Source organism: Chiloscyllium punctatum, chromosome 39, assembly GCF_047496795.1.
Source record: "Chiloscyllium punctatum isolate Juve2018m chromosome 39, sChiPun1.3, whole genome shotgun sequence".
Taxonomy (NCBI): Eukaryota; Metazoa; Chordata; class Chondrichthyes; order Orectolobiformes; family Hemiscylliidae; genus Chiloscyllium; species Chiloscyllium punctatum.
Window position 1 is genome coordinate 48,163,541 of NC_092777.1, and position 23,108 is coordinate 48,186,648.

General features: G+C 40.4%; 1 protein-coding gene across 6 annotated transcripts in view; it reads right to left on the reverse strand.

Annotated features, from left to right (window-relative positions):
* LOC140464039 (transmembrane channel-like protein 6) overlaps positions 1 to 23,108 on the reverse strand; it is a 99,170-nt gene that overhangs the window by 22,176 nt on the left and 53,886 nt on the right. For 5 of the 6 annotated variants that reach the window (XM_072558673.1, XM_072558672.1, XM_072558671.1 and 2 more), the window contains 8 exons: positions 21,301 to 21,411; positions 19,789 to 19,944; positions 15,143 to 15,245; positions 8,747 to 8,837; positions 8,057 to 8,308; positions 4,448 to 4,620; positions 2,918 to 3,062; positions 1,445 to 1,600 (listed from right to left, as the gene is read on the reverse strand). In XM_072558673.1, the coding sequence (XP_072414774.1) occupies positions 1,445 to 1,600; positions 2,918 to 3,062; positions 4,448 to 4,620; positions 8,057 to 8,308; positions 8,747 to 8,837; positions 15,143 to 15,245; positions 19,789 to 19,944; positions 21,301 to 21,411 (1,187 nt within the window). The remainder of the gene's footprint in view (positions 1 to 1,444; positions 1,601 to 2,917; positions 3,063 to 4,447; positions 4,621 to 8,056; positions 8,309 to 8,746; positions 8,838 to 15,142; positions 15,246 to 19,788; positions 19,945 to 21,300; positions 21,412 to 23,108) is intronic. The other variant, XM_072558676.1, reaches the window with a different exon arrangement.

The following is a 23,108-nucleotide window of genomic DNA, read 5'->3' on the forward strand; positions in this document are numbered from 1 at the left end:
TTCACCAATGCTTGAGATGGATAATGGAAATCACTATTCCATTTCATCGAGTTAGATATGATCTGTTTAAAGCTGATTAGACAATGGGTACGGTGACACGTTTCAGTAAGAAAAAAAAATATGCATTTCACTATCTCTCTGACGAGAGGATTCAGATAACAAACTCGATTTAGGGTTAAATATACAATTACTCATCCTGGTAAACACAGGGAGAACAGAACTGACTTGGCAATGGTGATTCAATTCTTCAATATCCCACTGCATTCCTCATGAGGTCATTTGTGAGAGGTACCAGAATGTGTTTATGTATTAGACACTGTCAATCACTTCAGAACTGGATTAGGGGAGAATATTGATAGTATAGATGGAAAGAAAGTTTTCAGAAAAAAATTATGCTTATCGTACATCATGAAAAAATCCACAGTTTGATTTTTAAAAATTTGATCCCGTCCATTCTTGAATGCAAGTCAGAACTCTTGATTTCTTTCCCCTTTCAATTTAGAAGCACTTGCATTAAGTACATACTGGCTTCCAGCCAGCTCACTTTAAAGGAATGGACAATAAATTGCTCAATGACAGTCTTCAACGTAAGATGAAATTTGTGCTCACTTGCTACTACAAAAGAATACTTGCCTCTGTACAAACATTCAGAGGAAATTTAGAATGGAAAAGAACTTCCCACAAATGTCTAAATGACTGGAGTACAGAACTGTTTTGACCTTAGCATCAGAGAACAAACAATTGAGTGTATGGGTCATGATTTTCACATAGCTTGGTTGCCTGATTATGCAGTTTGTAAAGATCAATCAGAATTTTTTAAATTTCCACAAAGCAGATAACTTAGGGCAGCATGGTTGTGCACTGGTTGGCACTGCTGCCTCACAGTACCAGGGACCAGGGTTCGGCTTCAGCCTCGGGTGACTTTCTGTGTGGAGTTTGCATATTCACGCTGTGTCTGTGTGGGTTTTGTCTGGGTGCTCTGGTTTCCTCCCTCTGTCCAAAGATGTTCTGGATGGGTGGATTGGCCAAGAGAAATGCAGGGTTACAGGGGTGCATATGAGTGGGATGCTCTTCAGAGGGTCAGTGCAAACTCAATGCGCTGAATGATTTATTTCTGCACTGTACTAATTCCAATGATTCTTATCCCAATTCAACATTTAAATGATTGTGATTGCACATTTATAAATACTAGGAGAAAGTGAGGACTGCAGATGCTGGAGATCAGAGTTGAGTGTGTGGTGCTGGAAAAGCACAGCAGGTCAGGCAGCATCTGAGGAGCAGGAGAATAGACAATTCAGGCATAAGTCATTCATCGAGGAGCAAGAGAAACATCAACTCTCCTGCTCCTCGGATGCTGCCTGACCTGCTGCGCTTTTCCAGCACCACATTCATTTATAAATACTCACTGATTGACAGAATCGCATCACGTGAAGCCAACACCCACCTTGAGCATGCTTTCTGAGTAGTAATGAATTCCAGCACCACATCCGACAACACTCCCCAAGGACAGTATCCAGCCCAGTATATGAACTGATAGATTTTCCATCCATTGAGTAATACTTGAGTGAGTTGCACGGAATTTGTGCTCAGTAAGAGACTCCTAATTGAGAAAAACAGCAACATTTTAGCAGGAATATAGATGTATGTTGATGTCATTCTTTCACTGAATCTCTGGCTGCCAATTCAAGAAAAAGTATCACTGCTGAGTCACCTTGTCCTACAGGATTGTTAACCAAATCCACCGCCCCCATTTCCCCCAACTCTCCAAACCACTGGTAAGTGCTGGCTTGTAACAAAACACCCTTGCAGCCTCTAATATAAAATTGTGATATTATTTGATTTCCTTGTTGTTTCCAACTTTCAACATTGTGAGGAGGCAGTAAATAGAGGGTAACATGTTGATGGGATAGTGATTCATTAAGGAAGACAGCAAATAGAGTCATAGAGATGTTGAGCACGGAAACAGACCCTTCGGTCCAACTCATCTATGCTGACCAGATATTCCAACCCAATCTCGTCCCACCTGCCAGCACCCTGCCCATATCACTCCAAACCCTTCCTATTCGTATACCCATCCAGATGCCTTTTAAATGTTGCAATTGTACCAGCCTCCACCACTTCCTCTGGCAGCTCATTCCATACACGTACCACCCTGTGTGTGAAAAAGTTGCCCCTCAGGTCTCCATTATATTTTTCCCCCCTCACCCTAAACCTCTGCTCTCTAGTTCTGGACTCCCCCATCCCAGGGAAAAGACCTTGACTAGTCATCCTATTCATGCCCTTCCCGATTTTATAAATCTTTATAAGGTCACCCCTCAGTCTCCGATGCTCCAGGGAAAACAGCCCCAGCCTATTCAGTCTCTCCCTATAGCTCAAATCCTCCAATCCTGGCAACATCCTTGCAATTTTTTTCTGATCCTTTTCAAGTTTCACAACATCCTTACAATGCTTGACAGTAAAATAAAAATCATCCTGAACATTAATTTTAAAATAAGTTAAATCTGTGCTGAGTGCCAGTCATGGTGGCACACTGATTATTTTAATTGTATCGCCCAACGCAGATTTAAAATGGATGATTCCATTAACTTTCCCAACTGCAGTTAAGAAAATCTGCCAAGAAGCTTGGACCAGAGTTAACTATTTTATATCATTATTGTGCGATGGTCTCTAGTACCAGAAAGCTAACCCTTCCCCAGCACCTTCCACTATTTTTGCAACTCATTGGAAGCAGTCTGTACCATAAACTGTTGAAACTCTTCCCTGTATCATACAGTAAGGGTACATAATCGAGGGAAACAGACAGATACGAGGCTTAAATGTGTGATTGCTAGGTTGAAGGTCAAGTGTACCAAACTACCAGACTGATAGCTGTGTGAGAATCCAGTTTAATCACAGAACACAACACTTAGCAACTTACCTTTAACCGGGTGCTGATATTCTCATAATTTGACTCAACCGACTGTTTCTGTGTCATTTTAAAATCCCAAGAGCAGAACACTTTCGTCACCAGATTCCCGTAGGTGTTGCCCACTCTGTAACTCTCTCCAAAGGCTTTGGACAGGCTGGAAGGTCAAAATTCTCAGGTTATTTATAGCTTCTGCAAGTTATGAAACCCATTCCGCACTTTGTAAAATAGGCTTCATTTTTATCTTGTTCAGTAAACTTTAAACTGACCTACACAAATTCAAAAACCCATTCAAAATTCACAGCTATTTATTGGAACCCATGTCGGATTCATATCAACTCTCAAATTTCCTTATTTTGCCCTGAACATTATCAAGTCTAAATATTTTCACTGCCATCTTAAAAATGGAATTGCTGACGTGTGATTCAGTGCCAGTACCAGTGCCAGGGCGCAGTTCAATATTTTTATCTTCCTTTCCCATACACAGTTTCTACTTGGGAAACTGCTACCCAGAACTGACAATGGCACAGGGGGATAAAATGTTAACGTTGGTTTAAATCACTTCTACTGTCATGGTCACTGACCTAATTATTAGTAAGGGGAACTATTCTAGACCCTCCCTTGCCTGTACTCTCACTCTGTTGAATGAAAACAATTATTTCTCTCAATTTTCACCCAGCAACATATAATGATGAAACAGGACAACATTTTTCCGTTAGGTTTGCCATATACAATGGCTAGGACTTCAATGATCAGGAAGACACACTAAGTTCCCAGTGCCTCATGTATTCTTGAAAAAGCACAGCATTAGCAGTGCCAATTAATGATTAGATTCAGAGGCAAAAGGAAAATGATGATTTCTATTCTACAGTTGTAATGTAAAAAGAAATAGAATCTCCAAGTGCAGATAGAGGCTATTCAGCCAATAGAATCTGCATCGACTTTCTGAAGAACATCCCACCCAAACACAATCCGCCATCCTCTCCCCATAAGTCCGCATTTATCATGGCTAAGCCACCTAGCCTACACATCCTTGGAAACTATGGAGCTATTTAGCCAATCCACCTAACCTGCATAACTTTGGACTATGGGAAGTAACTGGAGGAAACTCCTGCAGAGGAAGAATGTATAAACTCCACATAGACAGAAGGTTAGAATCAAACCTGGATCTCAGTGTTAACTGCTGTGGCATCGTACTGCCCCACTCACAGCCCAACAGATCAAAATCAGTTCCCAACAAAACTCACCAGCATGATGCATGAACTCTACTCTAACTCTCTCTCCCCACCCCCTCCATGGATATGGCTTGACCTACTAAGGGTTTTCTGCACCTCCTGCTGTATTTCAGATTACCAACATACACAGAATTTTATTTTTGTCCGAATTCAAGAATCCAACCATGTGAACATAGATACATTAGAAAGCAATCCAAATTAACACAACCGTCTTCTCCCGTGAAATGAGAAAAATAAGAAGTTTACTTTTGCTGCAGTGACTGGGCAGTTTTGCATTTGGTAACATAAGAAAAGAAAGGTATTTTACCAATGGACCAGGATTATGCAGGTGATGAAGAAGGAACTTCCAATCGTGTAAATATATGCTATTGGCATATTATATGGCAGCTTAGGAGCACTCTTATTGTATTGTCCGTGCAAGATACTCCAAGTGTTATTTGTATAATACCCATAGTATAGAACCGTGTCTGTGAAATATCCCTTAAAGAGAAAAGAAAGGGGTTTAAACAGTTAAGATCATAGCATTTTGAGCATGCTCACTCAGATTGGGTTTATTTTTGCAGCAAAGAGCAGATGCTTGCCCTTTACTGTAGAAAACCAATGAAGGCTGATTGCTACATCCATCATCCTACACTTTGATTCATCAAAGCCACTTTGTTTCAGCGAACTTCTGTGATGTTCAACAGAATGTGGCAGCTGAACATTCTAAATTCCTAACTTGAGCTCATTAGCAGCTTGATTAAAACAAATTGTGACCAAAATTTTTAAAAATATTCTTCATATTTGATCTCATATTAACCTGCACCACATTTATTCCTTTAAAAAGTCAATAAGGTAATTTGTTCTCATGCAAGGACAATGCAGGGATGAAGGGAGGGGGGCAGCTTAATCTCTGTTTTTTCCCCCTCCATCATCTAAACATTGTGTTTGCTTCCTCCCCACACGATAGTCCAACGAAAGAACTGCAATGCTCTCAAGGAGGTTTATTATCTCAAATTTATACCCTATCATTAGAGGTTTCTAGTTGTCACCATGATCAGATCAGCCGGTCTGGCAGCACCTGTGAAGAGAAATCAGAGTTAACCCAGAAATCAGGGTCTGGTGACCTTTCCTCAGAACGGAGTTGGGTCACTGAATCCAAAACGTTAACTCCAATTTCTGATCAACTGGAATCAGCTATGCAAGAACCACATGGACTATTGCCCTCTGGAAACTAAAGCCTTGGTATGCCTCTGCCTTGCAAACTCGTAATTAATCCATAGATTATTACTGTAACAAAGCATTCCACCAGAGCAATGCAAAAATCACTCAATGTCAAAGGAAGCAGGGAGTTTTGTATGCATGACACTTTTTAAATACATCCTTTGGGCTCAATGTTTTATACTCATGGCTATATGCTTTTCTGATAGATGGACAGGTTTCATCTGAGGACTATTTTTTCAGTCAGTATTGTGTGGGATGGGGACTAAGTATAAGGCTGTTGGAGAATGACTTCTGTTGATAGATAACGTCACTTAAGTCTCTGTGTATACCACCATTTCATTGTCAGGTCAACAGCCACTGTGATTAATCTGAGTGACTGCTATTAATAAGGATGATTTAAATTCAAAATGGAGAATATGGCTGCAGAAATTTACTTCAGTCATGCATAAAATGAGCTTGTAGCTAGCATGGACTTATTCTGAGTTTGTTCTCTGTTAAACATATTTATTTTAACCTTAAAACATTATTAAACATATGTGTTTCAAATAAATATGACTGGTGGAGAAGCTCTTGATCAGCAAATGGATATGGTAAAATTCTTAGACTGTCTAAATTCTTCACTACGGACGGCACAAATACAGCATTGCATCCTTGCCAATCTAGACGGCTTAAGGACTGGATTAGTGGTGCTGGAAGAGCACAGCAGTTCAGGCAGCATCCAACGAGCAGCGAAATCGACGTTTCGGGCAAAAGCCCTTCATCAGGAATAAAGGCAGTGAGCCTGAAGCATGGAGAGATAAGCTAGAGGAGGGTGGGGGTGGGGAGAGAGTAGCATAGAGTACAATGGGCGAGTGGGGGAGGAGATGAAGGTGATAGGTCAAGGAGGAGAGGGTGGAGTGGATAGGTGGAAAAGGAGATAGGCAGGTCGGACAAGTCCGGACAAGTCAAGGAGACAGTGCTGAACTGGAAGTTTGAAACTAGGATGAGGTGGGGGAGGGGGAAATGAGGAAGCTGTTGAAGTCCACATTGATGCCCTGGGGTTGAAGTGTTCCGAGGCGGAAGATGAGGCGTTCTTCCTCCAGGCGTCTGGTGGTGAGGGAGCAGCGGTGAAGGAGGCCCAGGACCTCCATGTCCTTGGCAGAGTGGGAGGGGAAGTTGAAATGTTGGGCCACGGGGCGGTTTGGTTGATTGGTGTGGGTGTCTCGGAGATGTGCCTTTATTCCTGATGAAGGGCTTTTGCCCGAAACATCAATTTCGCTGCTCGTTGGATGCTGCCTGAACTGCTGTGCTCTTCCAGCACCACTAATCCAGTATTTGCTTTCCAGCATCTGCAGTCATTGTTTTTACCTAGATGGCTTAGGGCCAAGGCATTTCTGGATTTTGGAATTCTGGGATTTAGAATTTTCTGGATTCTAGAATAAGCCTAGAATGCCTAACTACAAATGTGTGAACCAGACACAAACAGGTATCGAGCCACAAAACATGCCAAATAACTGTTCACAGAAGTACACTTTTCAAACCCATTCGCTTCAAAGAATGAGCTGGTCACAAATGCACAGCAGTCCAGAATAAAATTAATCAGCTTTAACAGTTAAACAGTTAACTCCTTTAAAAAGATTCTATAAAAGTTTCTATAAGGCTTGTAAATCATAAAGCATTCATAGAATAAATGTGAAGGCAAGTTCTTGGCTCATCTTTCACCAACATGTGTAAAATTATTTTCCAATGTGACCCCATTTTAACACAGGCAAACAAATAAAACCAGCCCCTCTCCACTCCATCAGTTTCACACCAGACATATCAATTGTGGAGTTACACTTGCCTTATTCCACTGACATCAAATTAATGCACCAACACCCCAGGCCCTCCCAACATCTGCTGGTAAAAATATTTCCTTCATTTGAAGAGCACTTTAGTGGTTACAACATTCACTCTTGCATTCACAGAGTCATACAGCGACAGCACGGAAACAGACCAATACGGTCCAACTCATCCACGCTGGCAGCTCATTCAATACCACACTCTGCATGAAAAAGTTGCCCCTTATGTCTCTTTTTTATCTTCCCCTCTCACCCTAAACCTATGCCCTCTAGTTCTGGACTCCCCCATCCCAGGGAAAAGACTTTGTCTATTTATCCTTTCCATACCCCTCATGATTTTATAAATCTTCATTAGGTCACCCTTCATCCTCCGACGCTTCAGGGAAAACAGCCCCAGCACATATTCTAACTCCCCCTATAGCTCAAACCCTCCAACCCTGGAAACATCCTTGTAAATCTTTTCTGAACCCTTTCTAGTTTCACAACATCCTTCTGATAGGAAGGAGACCAGAACTGCATGCAATATTCCAAAAGTGGCCAAACCAATGCCCTGTACTTAAGCAGACGTGATTCAGTGGCCCAGGGATCTCCAGACAGAGCTTCTGGACTGGGGCACATTCTCTCCATACCAACCATTATGCCCAGAGGAGGTACACCTTACCGCTGCTCAGCTGAGAAAATGTTCTGGACACCCAGTGTTCCAGATCCATGGAGTGGAAATGTTACAACATAGTAATGAATATGCAAGCTTTCCCCAGGGGGAAAAAAGCTGATTCATAGGGTTGTGAGTGTCTTGGGGAGAATGTGAGGAAACAATGATCCCCGACATAGTTTTATAGCATTACAGCAGGGCCTCAAAAACAGTTAAGAATCACTGTTTAAATTTCACTTACAATGCCAGTCAGCAGCTCCAGTCCAAAGAATTGTCTTTCTGGGATTTTAGGGGGATGAGTAGCTTGGGGAATGACAATGAAGAACACATTCATGAGAAGGTGGAAAGCATTGAATATCAGCAGCATCTTGAGGAAGATGAAATATGAAAGCACCCCTGTTCCAAAGCGGCCACTGATCTGTTTCAGGGCAATCTGCCTTAAGTGAAACGCATGCAGAAGGGAAAGAAATCCATACCAGCATTGCCTGACAGCCTAACAACAAAACAGATAAATGGGGTTAAACACTCTGTATACAGAGAACACGCCATTTCACTGCTGTAAAGACTTTTCTTTGATTTACAAGGTAGTTGTGAAGATAATATTGGCAGAGCTCTCAGCAATAATGAAATATATTGCATGCACTTTTTTAGAAACCACATTTGGGAAACCTTTGAGGAAGTAATATTTCTACAGCTGCAGTTTCAAATGTGTGACATTCTAATGTCATTTTAACTTTGAAAAAAAATGCAAATATTACTTGGAGTGAATACAAAATCTAAACTTTTGTGAGAGAAGCAAGAAAGATTGGATAGAAATAGTCTATGACTGCCCATCGGATAAATCATTTCAGAGGAATATATAATTTTAAAAGAATAAATAATGTTTGTTCAATTTTAGTTTCTTTCGTTAAATTAATCTTAAGATACTTACAATGATTAGAGTGTACTTTGTGTGACTCCAACATGATAAATTCTCATCAAGTGGGACACTGCTGTGATCTTTACAGTTCGATGTCATACGTCTGTAAGAACACAGAATTACTAAAGGAGTTAAAGCTCCCCTAAAGAAGTTAAATCGATCAATTTCTACAGTTCTTTGGGTTACTTCCCACCACTGAAAGCTCAATCAAGTAACAAGAAACCAGTCCACCACAAGCAACTTCCTGTTTCAACAATATACTTTGATTTCTATGTTTAAATGTGGGATACTTTCAAGTTACACTTGGACCTGATGTCTTCTGCAATTTTACTTTTGAAAAGTGGAGGTCATGTGCTTAAAATAGCTGCAGGATAATGTAAAGGAGACAACTTTATCCAACAATGCTACACTTATACCAACCTATCTCTCAGTACACAATCCCCCTGGCCTGCATATTCCCATTAACCAATTTGCATGCTACCCTCATACCCAATTCAAATGTACCCATCTCTCAAGGTCCATCATATTGTTCCGATGCTATCTCCCATCCTCTTCAGAAAACTCTGTCCCTCGTCTCCCATAGCAATTCACCTATTATTATCTACCATGGGCATTAATCTAAGAGACATTCTGACAAAAAAATATTAAGCTATCATTCTATCATACTGTTACTACTGAAAAAGCACATTGTTTATTTTGTTACAAAAACCCCAAATATATTGAAATTGCTACAATTAATCTTTTATATAAACAAACATGAGACTCAAGTGCTGAATACCTTATGTCAATAAACACTTCAATTCAACACACAGCTGGAATTGTCCATCAATAGGCACACCACTGCAAGATTGATTGTTTGCAGCACAAATCCTACAGTATCATGGTTTGACACGAACAGGTACTCTGAAAAATGTAGGATTGTTTATTTAGCTCCACTTTTGTTTTGGACAAATCTTTGACAACTTTAACAGTTCTAATAGGCTTGTATATGTATTACAAATAAACAAGTTTTTTCACAATCCCAAAAGATGTTTTTCCTTTAAGTTGTCCCAGAACAAGATCCAAAAGATGTACCTTATCTCTCCAAAATCATTGCACTAGCCCTCATGAGCCCCTCACCACCACTGCCCTGCCCCACCCCACCCCACCCATGAAGCCATACAACCTAATTCTCTCTACTCATTCCACTGTGGCCCTTCATAGCCCTCTGCCAATTTATTGGCTGTTACCACCCACCTGCCTTTCTATCTTCAATTACCATACCAAGCCATTGAGTATCCTCGGTGCACTTGTCGCTCCAACATCATCAGAAGCTCACCGTTACACAGGGTAAAGCCGCCTTCTCGACTGGCACCCCATTTAACACTTTGTACATTTGTTCTCTCTGTCTACAAAATGGGATATTCTATCATCAGAATTCACACCAGTTGCTTTTAGCTGCATAACAATGCTACCTTTACTCCATTCCCAAAACGTGCTCTCATGTGTAAACACTCCTGATGAACCATCAACGTTGCCAGAGTCAAAAGGTGTGAGCTGGAAAAGCACAGCATCCGAGGAGCAGGAGAGTCAACATTTTGGGCATAAGCTCTTCATCATGTCAGTACTAATTATATAGTACTGAATATAGTACCAACTATGATCTTGCACGTGAAATGCGTGATTTCTGAAGAATCTCTATAAATTATAGTTTGCAACTTTTTCACTGTAGGTCCACAGACATTATAGATCAAATCAAAATCATTTAAATTTCAACATTAACTTCAGCTAGCTGAACTAGTTTTAAAAGCATGTTAAAGTTAAGGCTACTATGGAGACATAAAAGATATTGATTTTTTTTCATTCTGTAAAAGTATTAAAAATTCAGTTCTTAAAAGCCTACGTGAAGCCTTATTGCTTACCAAAGAAAACCCTTAATGCAATATGCAGCTCTGAGGTAGAAGAACTGCTCAGCTGTTCTTTTAAAATATATAACTGGGTTAATGGCACTGCAGTGAAAATTCATCTGATAAATGAAAGTCTATTCTAAATCAGTTCCAGAATCTCTGGAGGAGAAAGGACTCTTGACAGTACACATTATGGATAATCACATAGCAAGTAGATTGCCACAGTAATGGAAACTTGTTGACCCTTTATCATAGGAGAAAGTGAGGACTGCAGATGCTGGAGATCAGAGCTGAAAATGTGTTGCTGGAAAAGCGCAGCAGGTCAGGCAGCATCCAAGGAGCAGGAGAATCGATGTTTCGGGCATCAGCCCTTTATCATAGTAAAGCATCCAAACATGCTTCATAGGGAAGATGTGCAGGTTAGGTGAATTAGCCATGCTAAATTGCCAATTGTGTTCAGGGATGTGTAGATTAGGTGCAATAGTGAGGGGTAAATGTAGGGTGGGGGAATGGGTCTAAGTGGGTTACTCTTCGGAGTGTTGGTGTGGACTTGTTGGGCGAATGGACTATTTCCACTCTGTAGCGATTCTATAATACATCAGGGAGCACTATCAAAACAAATTTGATAATATGCTATAAAGGTCAGATGACGAAAAACATGTTTCTTAAAGGAATAAAATAAAAGGAGGAAGGCATTTTCCAAAGCGCAGGGCCCAAGCAGGTGAAAACAAGGTCATCAATGGTGGAGTGGATGCTAAACTGGCCAAGATTGGAACAGTAGAGGTATCTCACAGGAAGTGACAGTGGTTTGGGAGGTGGAGGTGTTGTGTATAGAATAGGTGAAGGGCAGTAAGAACCATGGAGGGATTTAAAAACAAAGGTAGCAATTTCAAAATGGCCACATTGCTTAACAAGAGCAAATCCAAGTATGGCTTCTGTCACTTGAACATCTACCTGTACACAGGGGACTATCAATACAGAGGACGTGCCAAGTCAATTGCGGACAGTATTTACAGGAAATTGATGACAAGTCATTGCAGCTGTGTGTTAGAAAAGAGTATTTTAAAAGCATGAGGGCTTTGGAAAGAGTGACAGCTCTACCATAACTTCTTTAAACTCACCTCAAATTTCCTCATGACAACCTTTCACCTGTGAACTTCTGGACAGTTTGCCGACGTGTGCTTTCAAACTGCCCATGAAGCACATGACTTATCTAACGGAGAAAACTACACTACAAAAGGCATCATTTAAATACTTGAAAGTTTCCTAACAAGCTCAGGATAACAGTGGTGATGTAACGACAGAAACAAATACAGCTGAAAGAAAACTCAGCAGGTCAGGCAAAAAAAATGTAGATGAGTGTTTTAAATCAAGAGGAGTTTTTGTTAGAACAGGTTAGAACACATCAGTGACTATGTAACGTTCATTATGGAATTATCTCAAAAGTAGACACTTGATTTCCAGTAGGATGTCTCTTTTGTGAAATCAGAAGATGTACTGCAGTTCGTAAAATAAACTCTGATTTGTGCACAAGTCACATTAAAATTTAACAATATAATATTTTTCATTTTTCTTACATATAAGCTCATGATTTGTGCTTGCAGCTTCTGTAAAATTAGCCTGTTTTGTCCATACAAATAAACGTTGGAGAAGTTACATTTTTGGGTGCGCAATGTAAAAATCACATTTTTATTGAATGGCTAATAAAAGAACAAGTGCACAGAACAGAAGAGAAAGAAAAACTCAAATCCTATCTTATCTGACTGAAACATATCAACTGTTTCGTACAATTTTTGCTTCCCTGATTTTTCTTGTATCATCCTCCTAAGGTGTACAGGCGATGATGGGCAAACTTTCAAAACTAAGAGGCCATTTCCTTTTGAGAGGAAGCCTGGTATTTTGGTCAACCATATTCCAACCAAGAACGAACCTCAGTGCATCTCAGGAATGTTTTTACTGGCTGACAAAATCGAGACTAGGCAAAATGAAACTGAGATACACTGTTTTGGCTCTGCCTCTGCATAGCCAACTCTGCAAAAATCAAAGATTCTGTGTCTTTAAGGCATGATACCAGAACAGAGCATTTTCTTACTGGGTCACAGCTGTAATAAACATAATATCTGACATAAAATTGGTGGAAATCCCCTTACATTTCACAGCACCTAGCCTTACGCTGGCTTTTAACTGTTTCCTCAGAAATGTACTCAGAAGAAACAGCAAATCCTTGCTGGTAATTTTATTTAAAGCTCCTGAAATTCATCCATTGTCTTCACCATTTGGAAAAATTTAAGCCTTTTGTTAATGGACTTGAAGATCCCCAGACCTAAGTATGCAGTAACAGCCATCTGGTCTAGGCTATGCTGTCTGATTTTGAGAAAATGAGCTCAAAACAAGAACAGCCCAGTAGGAGAGAGAGATTTAATCAATTATTTAGATGTATGGAATGCAGGACAGTTCTCTTTTAAGTCACACAAAATGACTAATGGGTAGATGCAATTTATTCCTTGTTTTATACTGATGTGTCAAGATTGCTTGGAAAGAGATTGGGCACTATTGTTGCTCTGTACATTCATTACTGTTTAGAAAAAAAATGTGATTCAAATTTAGGTTCATTTTAACAAATCACACTGTTATCAATGATCAAGTGAATTTTGAGGTGATTTGTAGCTCAGTTTGAGGTTCTGGATGTAGGTTTACTCACTGATCTGGAAGGTTCATTTCCAAACATTTCATCACCCTACTAAGTAACATCTTCAGGTCTCCAGGCAAAGCACTGCTGATAATTCCTGGTTTCTATTTATATGTTTGGGTTTCTTTGGGTTGATTATGTCATTTCCTGTGGTGATGTCATTTCCTGTGTTTTTTTCTTTCTCTCAGGGGGTGGTAGATGGGGTCTAACTCAATGTGTTTGTTCATAGAGTTCTGGTTGGAATGTCATGCTTCTCGGAATTCTCGTGCATGTCTCTGTTTGGCTTGTCCTAGGATGGAAGAGTTGCCCCAGTCAAAGTGGTGTCCTTCCTTATCTGTACATAAAGATATTAGTGAAAGAGGGTCATGTCGTTTTGTGGCTAGTTGATGTTCATGTATCCTGGTGGCTAGTTTTCTGCCTGTTTGTCCAATGTAGTATTTGTAACAGTTCTTGTATGGTATTTTGTAAATGACATTAGTTTTGCTTGTTGTCTGTATAGGGTCTTTCAAGTTCATCAGCTGCTGTTTTAGTGTCTTGGTGGGTTTGTGGGCTACCATGGTGCCAAGGTGGCAGTCATTTCTGAGAGGTCTTTGATGTAGGGGAGAGTGGCTAGGGTTTCTGGATGTGTTTTGTCTGCTTGTTTAGGTTTGTTGCTGAGAAATCGGCGGACTGTGTTCATTGGATTATGAGGGGCATGGATAGGGTAAATAGACAAAATCTTTTCCCTGGGATCGGGGAGTCCAGAACTAGAGGGCATAGGTTTAGGGTGAGAGAGGAAAGATATACGGGGCAACCTTTTCACACAGAGGGCGGTTCGGGTATGGAATGAGCTGCCAGAGGAAGTGGTGGAGGCTGGTACAATTGCAACATTTAAGAGGCATTTGGATGGGTATATGAGTAGGAAGGGTTTAGAGGAATATGGGCCGGGTGCTGGCAGGTGGGACTAGATTGGGTTGGGATATCTGGTCAGCATAGACAAGTTGGACCGAAGGGTCTGTTTCCATGCTGTACATCTCTATGAGGCGATGACATCCCAAACTATGTAATAACATTGCTCAAGGGGGTGACTTGTACCAACATATAAATGTAACACGTAGAAAGAATATCAAAGACACGGCCTATAAGAAACATCACTGGACATCTCTCGTAACCTATGGGGTGTAGCTACATCCATAATGCTCTTGGTTCTAAGACATTTACAAAGCAACAGTGGAGAAACAGCAATGTGCAGCACAAATCAGTGTGGCTTGGACACTGTCTTGCAAGTGATGTTGCTCCCTTGCTCCTGCTGCCCTGATCATGTCTGACTGCACAGTGGAGGAAAAGACATTGATGAAATAGCTAAATGTGGCTGGGCCAAGGACACCAACCTGAGGAACCACTGCAGGGATTTCCCAGGATGGAGAAGAATTACTTTCAACAACCACAGCCAGCTGCCTTGTTGCTAGGTATGACATTAATGAATGGAGAATACTCCCCCCACCCCCACCAAATCCTGCTCAGTCCAGGTTCACCAGCTCTCCTTGATGTCAAACTCGGTCAAATTCTGCCTTAATGTCAAGGACGCTTTCTCTTCACCTCAAATTCAGCTTGTTTGTCTATATTTGGATGAAGGCTGCAATGAGGTCAGGAGCTGGGTAGCATTGACAGAGCGTCAGTGAGTAGGTTACAGCTCTACAAGAGTGCCACTTGATAGCACTGATGGCAACCCCTTTGTCACTCTAATCACTACAGAGTTGCAATTAGTCTGTGTAGCAGCACAAGTAGAAGAGAGGCATGGAAAATATGTAAGTTTGCAACTGCTCATCAAATTATCCACATTGCATGTCTGACCTTAGTTCCCTTTTCACAGAAAGGTTCAGTGGCATGGTCCGTAACATCCTGGTGCATTCACTCCCAGTCAATTGCTGCAATTCAGACAACAGCTTCTTCTTTTCTGAAATATAGAAGCAAACATAAGATATCCATTCCTCCGGCCTTTTGTAACAAAACAGCAACCAAAGTGCACAAACCCAAAGCAGGAAGGTCAGAAACCTCATGAACCAAGTAACTTTCCATGTTTAAAAGATATAAGCCATACAGCCTGGAAAGACACCTTTCAGTCCAACCAGATTGTGCCAAAGATAATCCCAAACCGAACCATTCCCACCTGCCTGCTCCTGGCCCACATCCTTCCAAATCTTTTCTATTCATGTACGTCTTTTAAACATTGTAACTACGTTCACAACCATCACTTGCTCAGGAAGTTCATTCCACATGTGAACCACCGTCTTGTGTTAACAATTTGTCTCTCAAGTCCATTTTAAAATCTCTCTCCTCGCACCTTAAAAATATACCCCCTCGTCTCGAGATCCCTCACCCTAGGGAAAAAGAGCATAACTTTTCTCAGACATGGTGACTGAAAATGAGTTTCTAAATTCTTAATTATGTTCAAAACCTTGTGGGGGAAAAGGCCTTCAGCAGATGGTACAATGGCTGTGCCTTTCAGCATGTGACAACCTTTTGAGACAACACGTATTTTAAATGAGGTTTCAGCTTCACAAAATTACTTCAGTGCAATAGGTAGCCATGAAACTTCAGAACGTAGCCAATCTGAATTTGATTCCTAGCTGTAGAGCTGAGTTCAGATGTTTTCAATTTTCAACCAAACACAATTAGAAATTCAAAGTAGAGCCTGTCTAAAGCTTTGACCGAACGCTAATGATTTGGAAGCAAGAAATTTTGATTTGTTTTTCACCATTTGGAAGGCAGGGGAAATCTGCAAATTCTCTGACTCCCTTTGATTTGTTTTCACCAAGAGAACAAGAAACATAAACAATCCCCGAACACTTCTTCACTCAATTGTCACAGCTGCCAACGGCAACAGTACACAGTAGGAAATTTCTGTGGTTTGGTAAAAAACAAAAATAGTGTACAGGTACAAATCCTGAATAAAATATTTCAAACCAACGCAGGAGGTAAGTGCGGATGAGGCAGAATTTTTCAACTTTTCCAGATACTTGTCAAAGTCAGAGCTTTGGATCTGGCTTGGCAAATGGACATAAGTGTCATTGAAAGGATTACCAAGTTTTGAGAAGATTTATAGCTCAGGTTGAGGTTCTGGATGTAGGTTTGCTCGCTGAGCTGGAAGGTTCATTTTCAGATGTTTCGTCGTCATACTAGGTAACATCATCAGTGAGCCTCTGGATGAAGCACTGGTGGTATGGCCCACATTTTATATAAAAACCGGGCCATATCACCAGTGCTTCATCTGGAGGCTCACTAATTTGGTGACAAAATGTCTGAAAACAAACCTTCCAGCTCAGCGAGCAAACCTACATCCTGAAAGGATTACTTTGTTAAAGCTACAATGGAATTCCCTCATGTTTTTTTTAAATAAGGAGCCCCACCAGACAGCAAGTGTAGCGGAGTGGCAGTTCAAAGATCATATGATTGCTTTAATCTTTCACAATGAACAGATCTAATATTAGCCCAGAAAGTTATTGTTTAAAAGGGAAATGAACCCAAAGAAAGTACCCGGAGCACCTACATTTTCCTGACACTGCCTACTTTTCCATCCACTCCCCTTTCTTGCATATACTTTGCACTGAGTGGCTCTTAAGAGAACATCATAGCAAATTGAGGCACTGTCTATTCCTTCAGACTGCTAGGTTTGAGATAAAAAAGTAAGACTGAGGAACTTAGTGGAACCAAAAAAAACATTGAACAGATAATTGATCTGTTTTCATGGTAGAAAACACTCAAAACATTTCAAAAGGTTCTGTAATCAGGTGGGGAAGAAAAGTACAGAATGGGAGGAAGTTAAAACAAATATCATCATGACAGAAAAATAGGCAAACTGGTGACACTAACGACTAACATGACCCCTGGAGCTAACAGTCTATATTCCTGGGTCTTGTAGGCAGTAGTTACAGAGGAACAGGATGCATTGGTTATAATCTTCAAAATTCCTTACATTCTTTAAAGATCTCAAGAAATTGGAAACACAAATGTTTGAAATTCAAAAATTAAATGCCTATTCAAAAGGAGGAAAGCAAAAAGCAGGAAACTGTCGGCCAGTTGACCTGACATCTGCCAATGGGAATTTTCAGAAATCCATTAAGTAAGAAGTAGCTGCATAGTGGCTCAGTGTTAGCACTACTGCCTCACAGGGACCCAGGTTTGATTCCAGTCTCGGAGACTGTATGTGTGGAATATGCACATTCTCCTCATGTCTGTGTGGGTTTCCTCCAGGGACTCCGGTTTCTTCCCACAGTCACAAAGATGTGCAGATTAGGTGGATTAGCCACGGGAAATGCAGGGTTACAGTGATAGAGTTAAGAGGGTGGGATGCTCTTTGGAGGGTCGGTGTGGAATTGATGGGCTAAATAGCCTGCTTCCATTCTGTAGAGATCCTATGACTAGGAAGTTGTTGAAGGACTTTCAGAAAATCAGAATATAATCAAGCAAAACCAACTAAGTTTGTGGAAGTGAAATAGCATTTGATAACTTTATTACAACATTTTGAGAGCACAATGTCAAGGTTTGGTAAGGTGGTTGAGGGGGGGGGGGGCATCAATATCAATGTCACTAATTTGGATTTCCAGAAGAAATTCAATAAAGTGTTACATAAGCGATTGTTATACACAAACTCTTTGCCTTGTGCGCGTGTGTGTGTGTTTGTATGGGCATGTCTGTGTCTGTGTTGCGCGAATGATAGAGTGGCTATCAAGAAACAAATGTAAACTAGGATGAAATATTATAAAAACAATTGCTTCAATGAGTATATCAAAAATAAGGCTGAGGAAAAAGGGAAACAAGAAACATCGAACAAACATTTTACCTGTCTTCATGGTAGAAAATACTAAAAACATTTCAAAAGGATCAGTAATCAGGTGAGTAAGGAACTTAAGCAATTGCTGTAAAAGTTGTAACAAAAGGGTCATAGTCAGTTTGACAAACTTGAACTTGTGGGGATTAGCGCTGGGTCTCAACTATTTGCAATCTATATTTAGCGCAGGGATGAAGAGATTGACAGTATTACTTATAAATTTGCTGACAATACAATAGGTGGAAAAGAAATTTTGAGAAGAATGCAAAAAATAGAGCCTGCAAAGGGATATGATTATTTTAAGTGATATGGCAAAAAAAATTGACAGATGAAGTATAACGCAGGCAACTGAGAGGTTATTCAGTTTGTATGAAAAGCAAAATATGAAACTACAAAATGCTGTGGTAACCAGAAGGATTTGGGGTCCTCACACATGAATCAGAAAGAGTAGCATGGAGGTTCTGCAAGTAATCAAAAGGAAACTGAATGGTGACTTTTATTGTAAAGAAGTTAGAGTACAAACAAGACATGTCATGCTAAAACTGCATGGGGCTTTGATGAGCCCACACCTGCATACTTTGAGGTCTCCACATTCAAGCAGAGATAACACTCACATTGGAAGCAGTTCAGAGAATGATCAAGTTCCTGGAATGGAGGTGTTGTCCTATTAGATAAGGTTGAGCAGGTCTGACTTGTACTCAGTGTTTAGCAGAATTAAAAGTGTGCCTTTTAAACAAAATTCAAGAGTGGGTTGACAGTGTCGATGACAATGAGCAGTGATTATCTTCATGGGAGTATAACTTCAGAACAAGGGTTACCTTTTTAGAGCAGAGATGAGGAAGAGTTACTACTCCCAGAAACGAATGAATCTTTGGAATTCTCTAACCCCGGAGAGCTTTGGCGAATATGTCACTGAATACATTTAAGGCTCACATAGACAGATTTTCAAATTATATGGCCTCAGGCAACTGTCTGTGTGGAGCTTGCACATTCTCCCCATGTCTGCATGAGTTTCCTCCGGGTGCTCCGGTTTCCTCCCACAGTCCAAAAATGTGCAGGTGAATGAATTGGCCAGGCTAAATTGCCCATAGTGTAAAGTGAAGGGGGGAATGGATCTGGGTGGGTTGCTCTTTGGAGAGTCGGTGTGGACTTTTTCACACTGTAAGTAATCTAATCTAATCTAAGTAATCTAAAATAACCCAATCTAATCAAGTTTTATGGAAAACAGATAGGATAGTGAAGTTGAGGCCAAGGTCAGAGTAGCTATCATCTGTTTCAATGACAGAATAGGATCGAGGGGTTGAGTGGCCTACTCCTGGTGATCATGTTCTTAAAGTTTGTCAAGTTATGGTTTCATATTGAGGCACAATTTACATCAAAAACCAGAATAATAGAACTAACATATTGTATGACTCAAGTTAATATTTCTTCTCTAATCTCCATTTAGCTTCATTTCGAAACAACCTACTGTTGTTAGAATATTGAATGGACTCAGAAACTCTTAACATTCACCTGTACCTGTGTTTTTGTTTTTGCCGCTGTTTACCTATTATCTATGCTACTTAACTCTGTGATCTGCCTGTATTGCTTGCAAGACAAAGATTTTCACTGTGCCTTGGTATACATGACAATAAATTCAATTCAATACAATACTTCCTCTTATACTTGCCTAATTCTTCTTCACAATTCTCATCCAATGCAGCTACATCCCGTATGCTCGGTCTCATCGATCGAGACATATCTTTCAGAGCAGGCCGAGCCCTTTGCCGCCGTAACCTTAAAGTGCGATTGTAGTACTCCGAGATAATTGCGCCTCGAGAACGACCTGAAAAGGGACATGAAATCTAGTTGCTCGCACTGTCTTGGTGATTTCAATGATTTTGAGAAATAGAAACATTAGTGTTGAAAATCACATGTATATTAATTCTCTCATGGCTTCTGGTTCATGAACTCTTGCTGTGAAGGGAAAGAATAATTCTGGGATTTTTTCTAATCAACCTGTACAGAGATGTTGTTCTACAACTCTTTAACAGACAGAACCCAGGCTTCCTGGTCCAGGGGCAGGGACAATACCACAGAGACCCTTAAATTAATTCAAGCCCTGGATTCAAACACGTGACACATGAATATTTCCTAGTAACATAACCCTATGACTCCAGAAACAGAGATGTTATACTCTTAATTTATTCATGGGATGTAGACATCACTGGCTAGGCAACTTTTATTGACCATCTCCAATTGCCCATAGGACAGTTAAGAGATAAACAAATCACAGTGGGTCTGGTGTTCCATATAGGTCAGACAAGTTAAGGATGGCATATTTCCTTCCCTGAAAGATATTGATGAACCAGATGGGTTTTTTATGAAAACTGACAGCAATTATATGATCCAAAGAGACTATCTTTATAATTCCAGATTTTTACTGAATGCGAATTTCTCCATCTGCCACACTAGGGTGTGAACTCATGTCCCAGAATATTAGCCTGAGTTTCTAGATTGGTAACCCAGTGACATTACCATGTTGCTACTGACCTCATGATCATAAAATGGGGGCATGGATAAATTCTGTAGCATATATATCTTGCCTTTCTCTCTCTCTCTCTCGGTCATGACTTTTCGGTTTAGCGAATTCATTACTCAATCTGAGCAAATGCCCAGTGGGTTTGTGAGTATTGCCTTCTAAGCCCTGTTTTAACTATATATCATCCTCAGAAAAGCTACTTCGTCCTGTATATTGGTACCATTTCTCAACTTCCCACATCATCTCTACTCAGAGCTGGGAAATCCAACCTTGCACAAGCTACCTCTCCAGGAAACAGAAAATGGCGGATATGGGCAGAGGCAACAGACTTCACTTATGAAGGTATAAAATGGCTCTACTTGTAGTTCCCAAGCCCAATATGACAACCTAGTTCTAGAAATCAAGCTTATGAAGTATCATTACTACAAAAGTAGAAAACAAAAACACTTCTAATAAAATAACCTGATAAGAGAATATGGTAGTCTGGTTTTATTTACATCAGTGATGCATTGGTCAAACTATTGTATGTTGTGTAAAACTTTGCTTCATATTTTATTATTCTCCTGTACTACTTGGAGAGTTGAGGATATTTATGTGAAATGATACAAAATACAATTCATGCAAATAAACTAGTATAATGAAAAAAAAATTAAAAATCACCTATAGTTCTGCTGGGCATGAAGGAGAGCACTTTCAAAGTAGCAGGATCATAGCAGTCATCATTGAGCTTGCATTGTGCACGAGGGGGTGATCTGATATAACCTACATTTTCTGAACAAAATCAGAACATACAACCATTTGTGACAACCAACATAACCAAAATTCATTTCATTTTATTTTGTAACTTTCAACCCCATAATGCCCTCCATTACAAATATTGCCTTCATGCACTTTCACTTCCCACCTTCACCCATGTCATGGCCCTTCAGCCCACCATGATGTCAGTCTGCCCGCACATGGTTCATATTCCTCTATTCCTAATCTATTCAAGTTTCTGCCCAAATGCCTCTTAAATGTTGCTATTGCAACTGCTTTTACCACCTCCCCAGCATTCCATTCCAGGGCACCAATCACCCAAAAAAAAACTTTCCTCACAAATCTCCTTTATATTTTTCATCTCTCACCTATGTCCTTAGTATCTGACATTTCCACCTTGGAAAAAAGATGGACTAATCATCCTAACTATATCTCTCATTTTTATATACTTCTAGCAGATTGTCCCTCAGCCTCCAAAGCTCTAGTGAAAATAATCCAAGTTTGTCCAACCTCATCTTATTACGAATACACTCCAATCCGACCAATATCCTAGTAAACCATTCTCTCCAAAACCTCCACAACCTTCCTATGCTGTGGTGACCAGACTGCACTCAATACTCCAAATGTGAACTGACTGAACATCTGCACATGACATGCCAACTTTTATACTCAAAGCCCCAACCAATGAAGGTAAGCAAGCTGTATACCTTCTATACTATATTATTCACTTGTATTGCCCCTTTCAGGGAACTATAGACTTACACCCTTTGATCCCTCTGTATATCAATACTCCAAAGGGCTCGCCATTTAAAGTATGCTTTCCTTTTGCATTCACCTCCCAAATTGCATCACCTCACACTTGCCCTGATTAAACACCAACTGTCATTTCACCACCTCACTTTCCAACATATTTATATCCTGTTGTATCCCTTGATAACCTTTCTCATTGGCCACAACTTCACCAATTTTCATGTTGCCTGCAAACTTACTGATCAGAGCAGCGACATTTCATTGAAATCATCCGAGGCGCTGGAGAGTCGACGTTTCGAGCAGAAGCCTAACATGAGAGACCTTGTCAAATGTTTTAGAAAAGTCCCTCCATTGTCTAACCCTCATCAATCATCTTCATTAATTCCTCAAAAAAACTCATTTAAATTTGAGAGGCAAGTCGTCTCCCGCACAAAGCCATGCCAACTATACCTAATAAGTCCTTATTTTTCAAATTTGAGTAAATCCTGGCCCTAAAAGTCTTCTGAAATAATGCGCCGACCACTGATGTAAGGTTCACTGACGTATTATCTGAGGAGCATCCCTGTTTCCCTTCTTGAATAAAGCAACAACACTGGTTATTCTCCAGTCTTCAGGACCTTATCTGTGGCTAAAGAGGATACTAAGATCTCTTTCAAGGCCCAAGCAATCTCCTCCCATGCCTCTTTCTATATCCTGGAATAGATCCCATCAGACCCTGAAGACTGACCCACTTTCATATTTATCAACACATTGAGCACCACCTCCTTTTAAACATTGACACGCCCTAGAATATCAACGTAACCCTCCCTAACCTTACCATCATCCATGTTGTTCTCCTTAGTGAATACCAAAGCAAAGTATTCATTAAGAACTTCATCCATCTTCTCTGGCTGTGCGTGCGTGCACACACACACACCCACACACACTCTCCTTTGTCCTTGAAGAGACCTACCCTTTCTTTA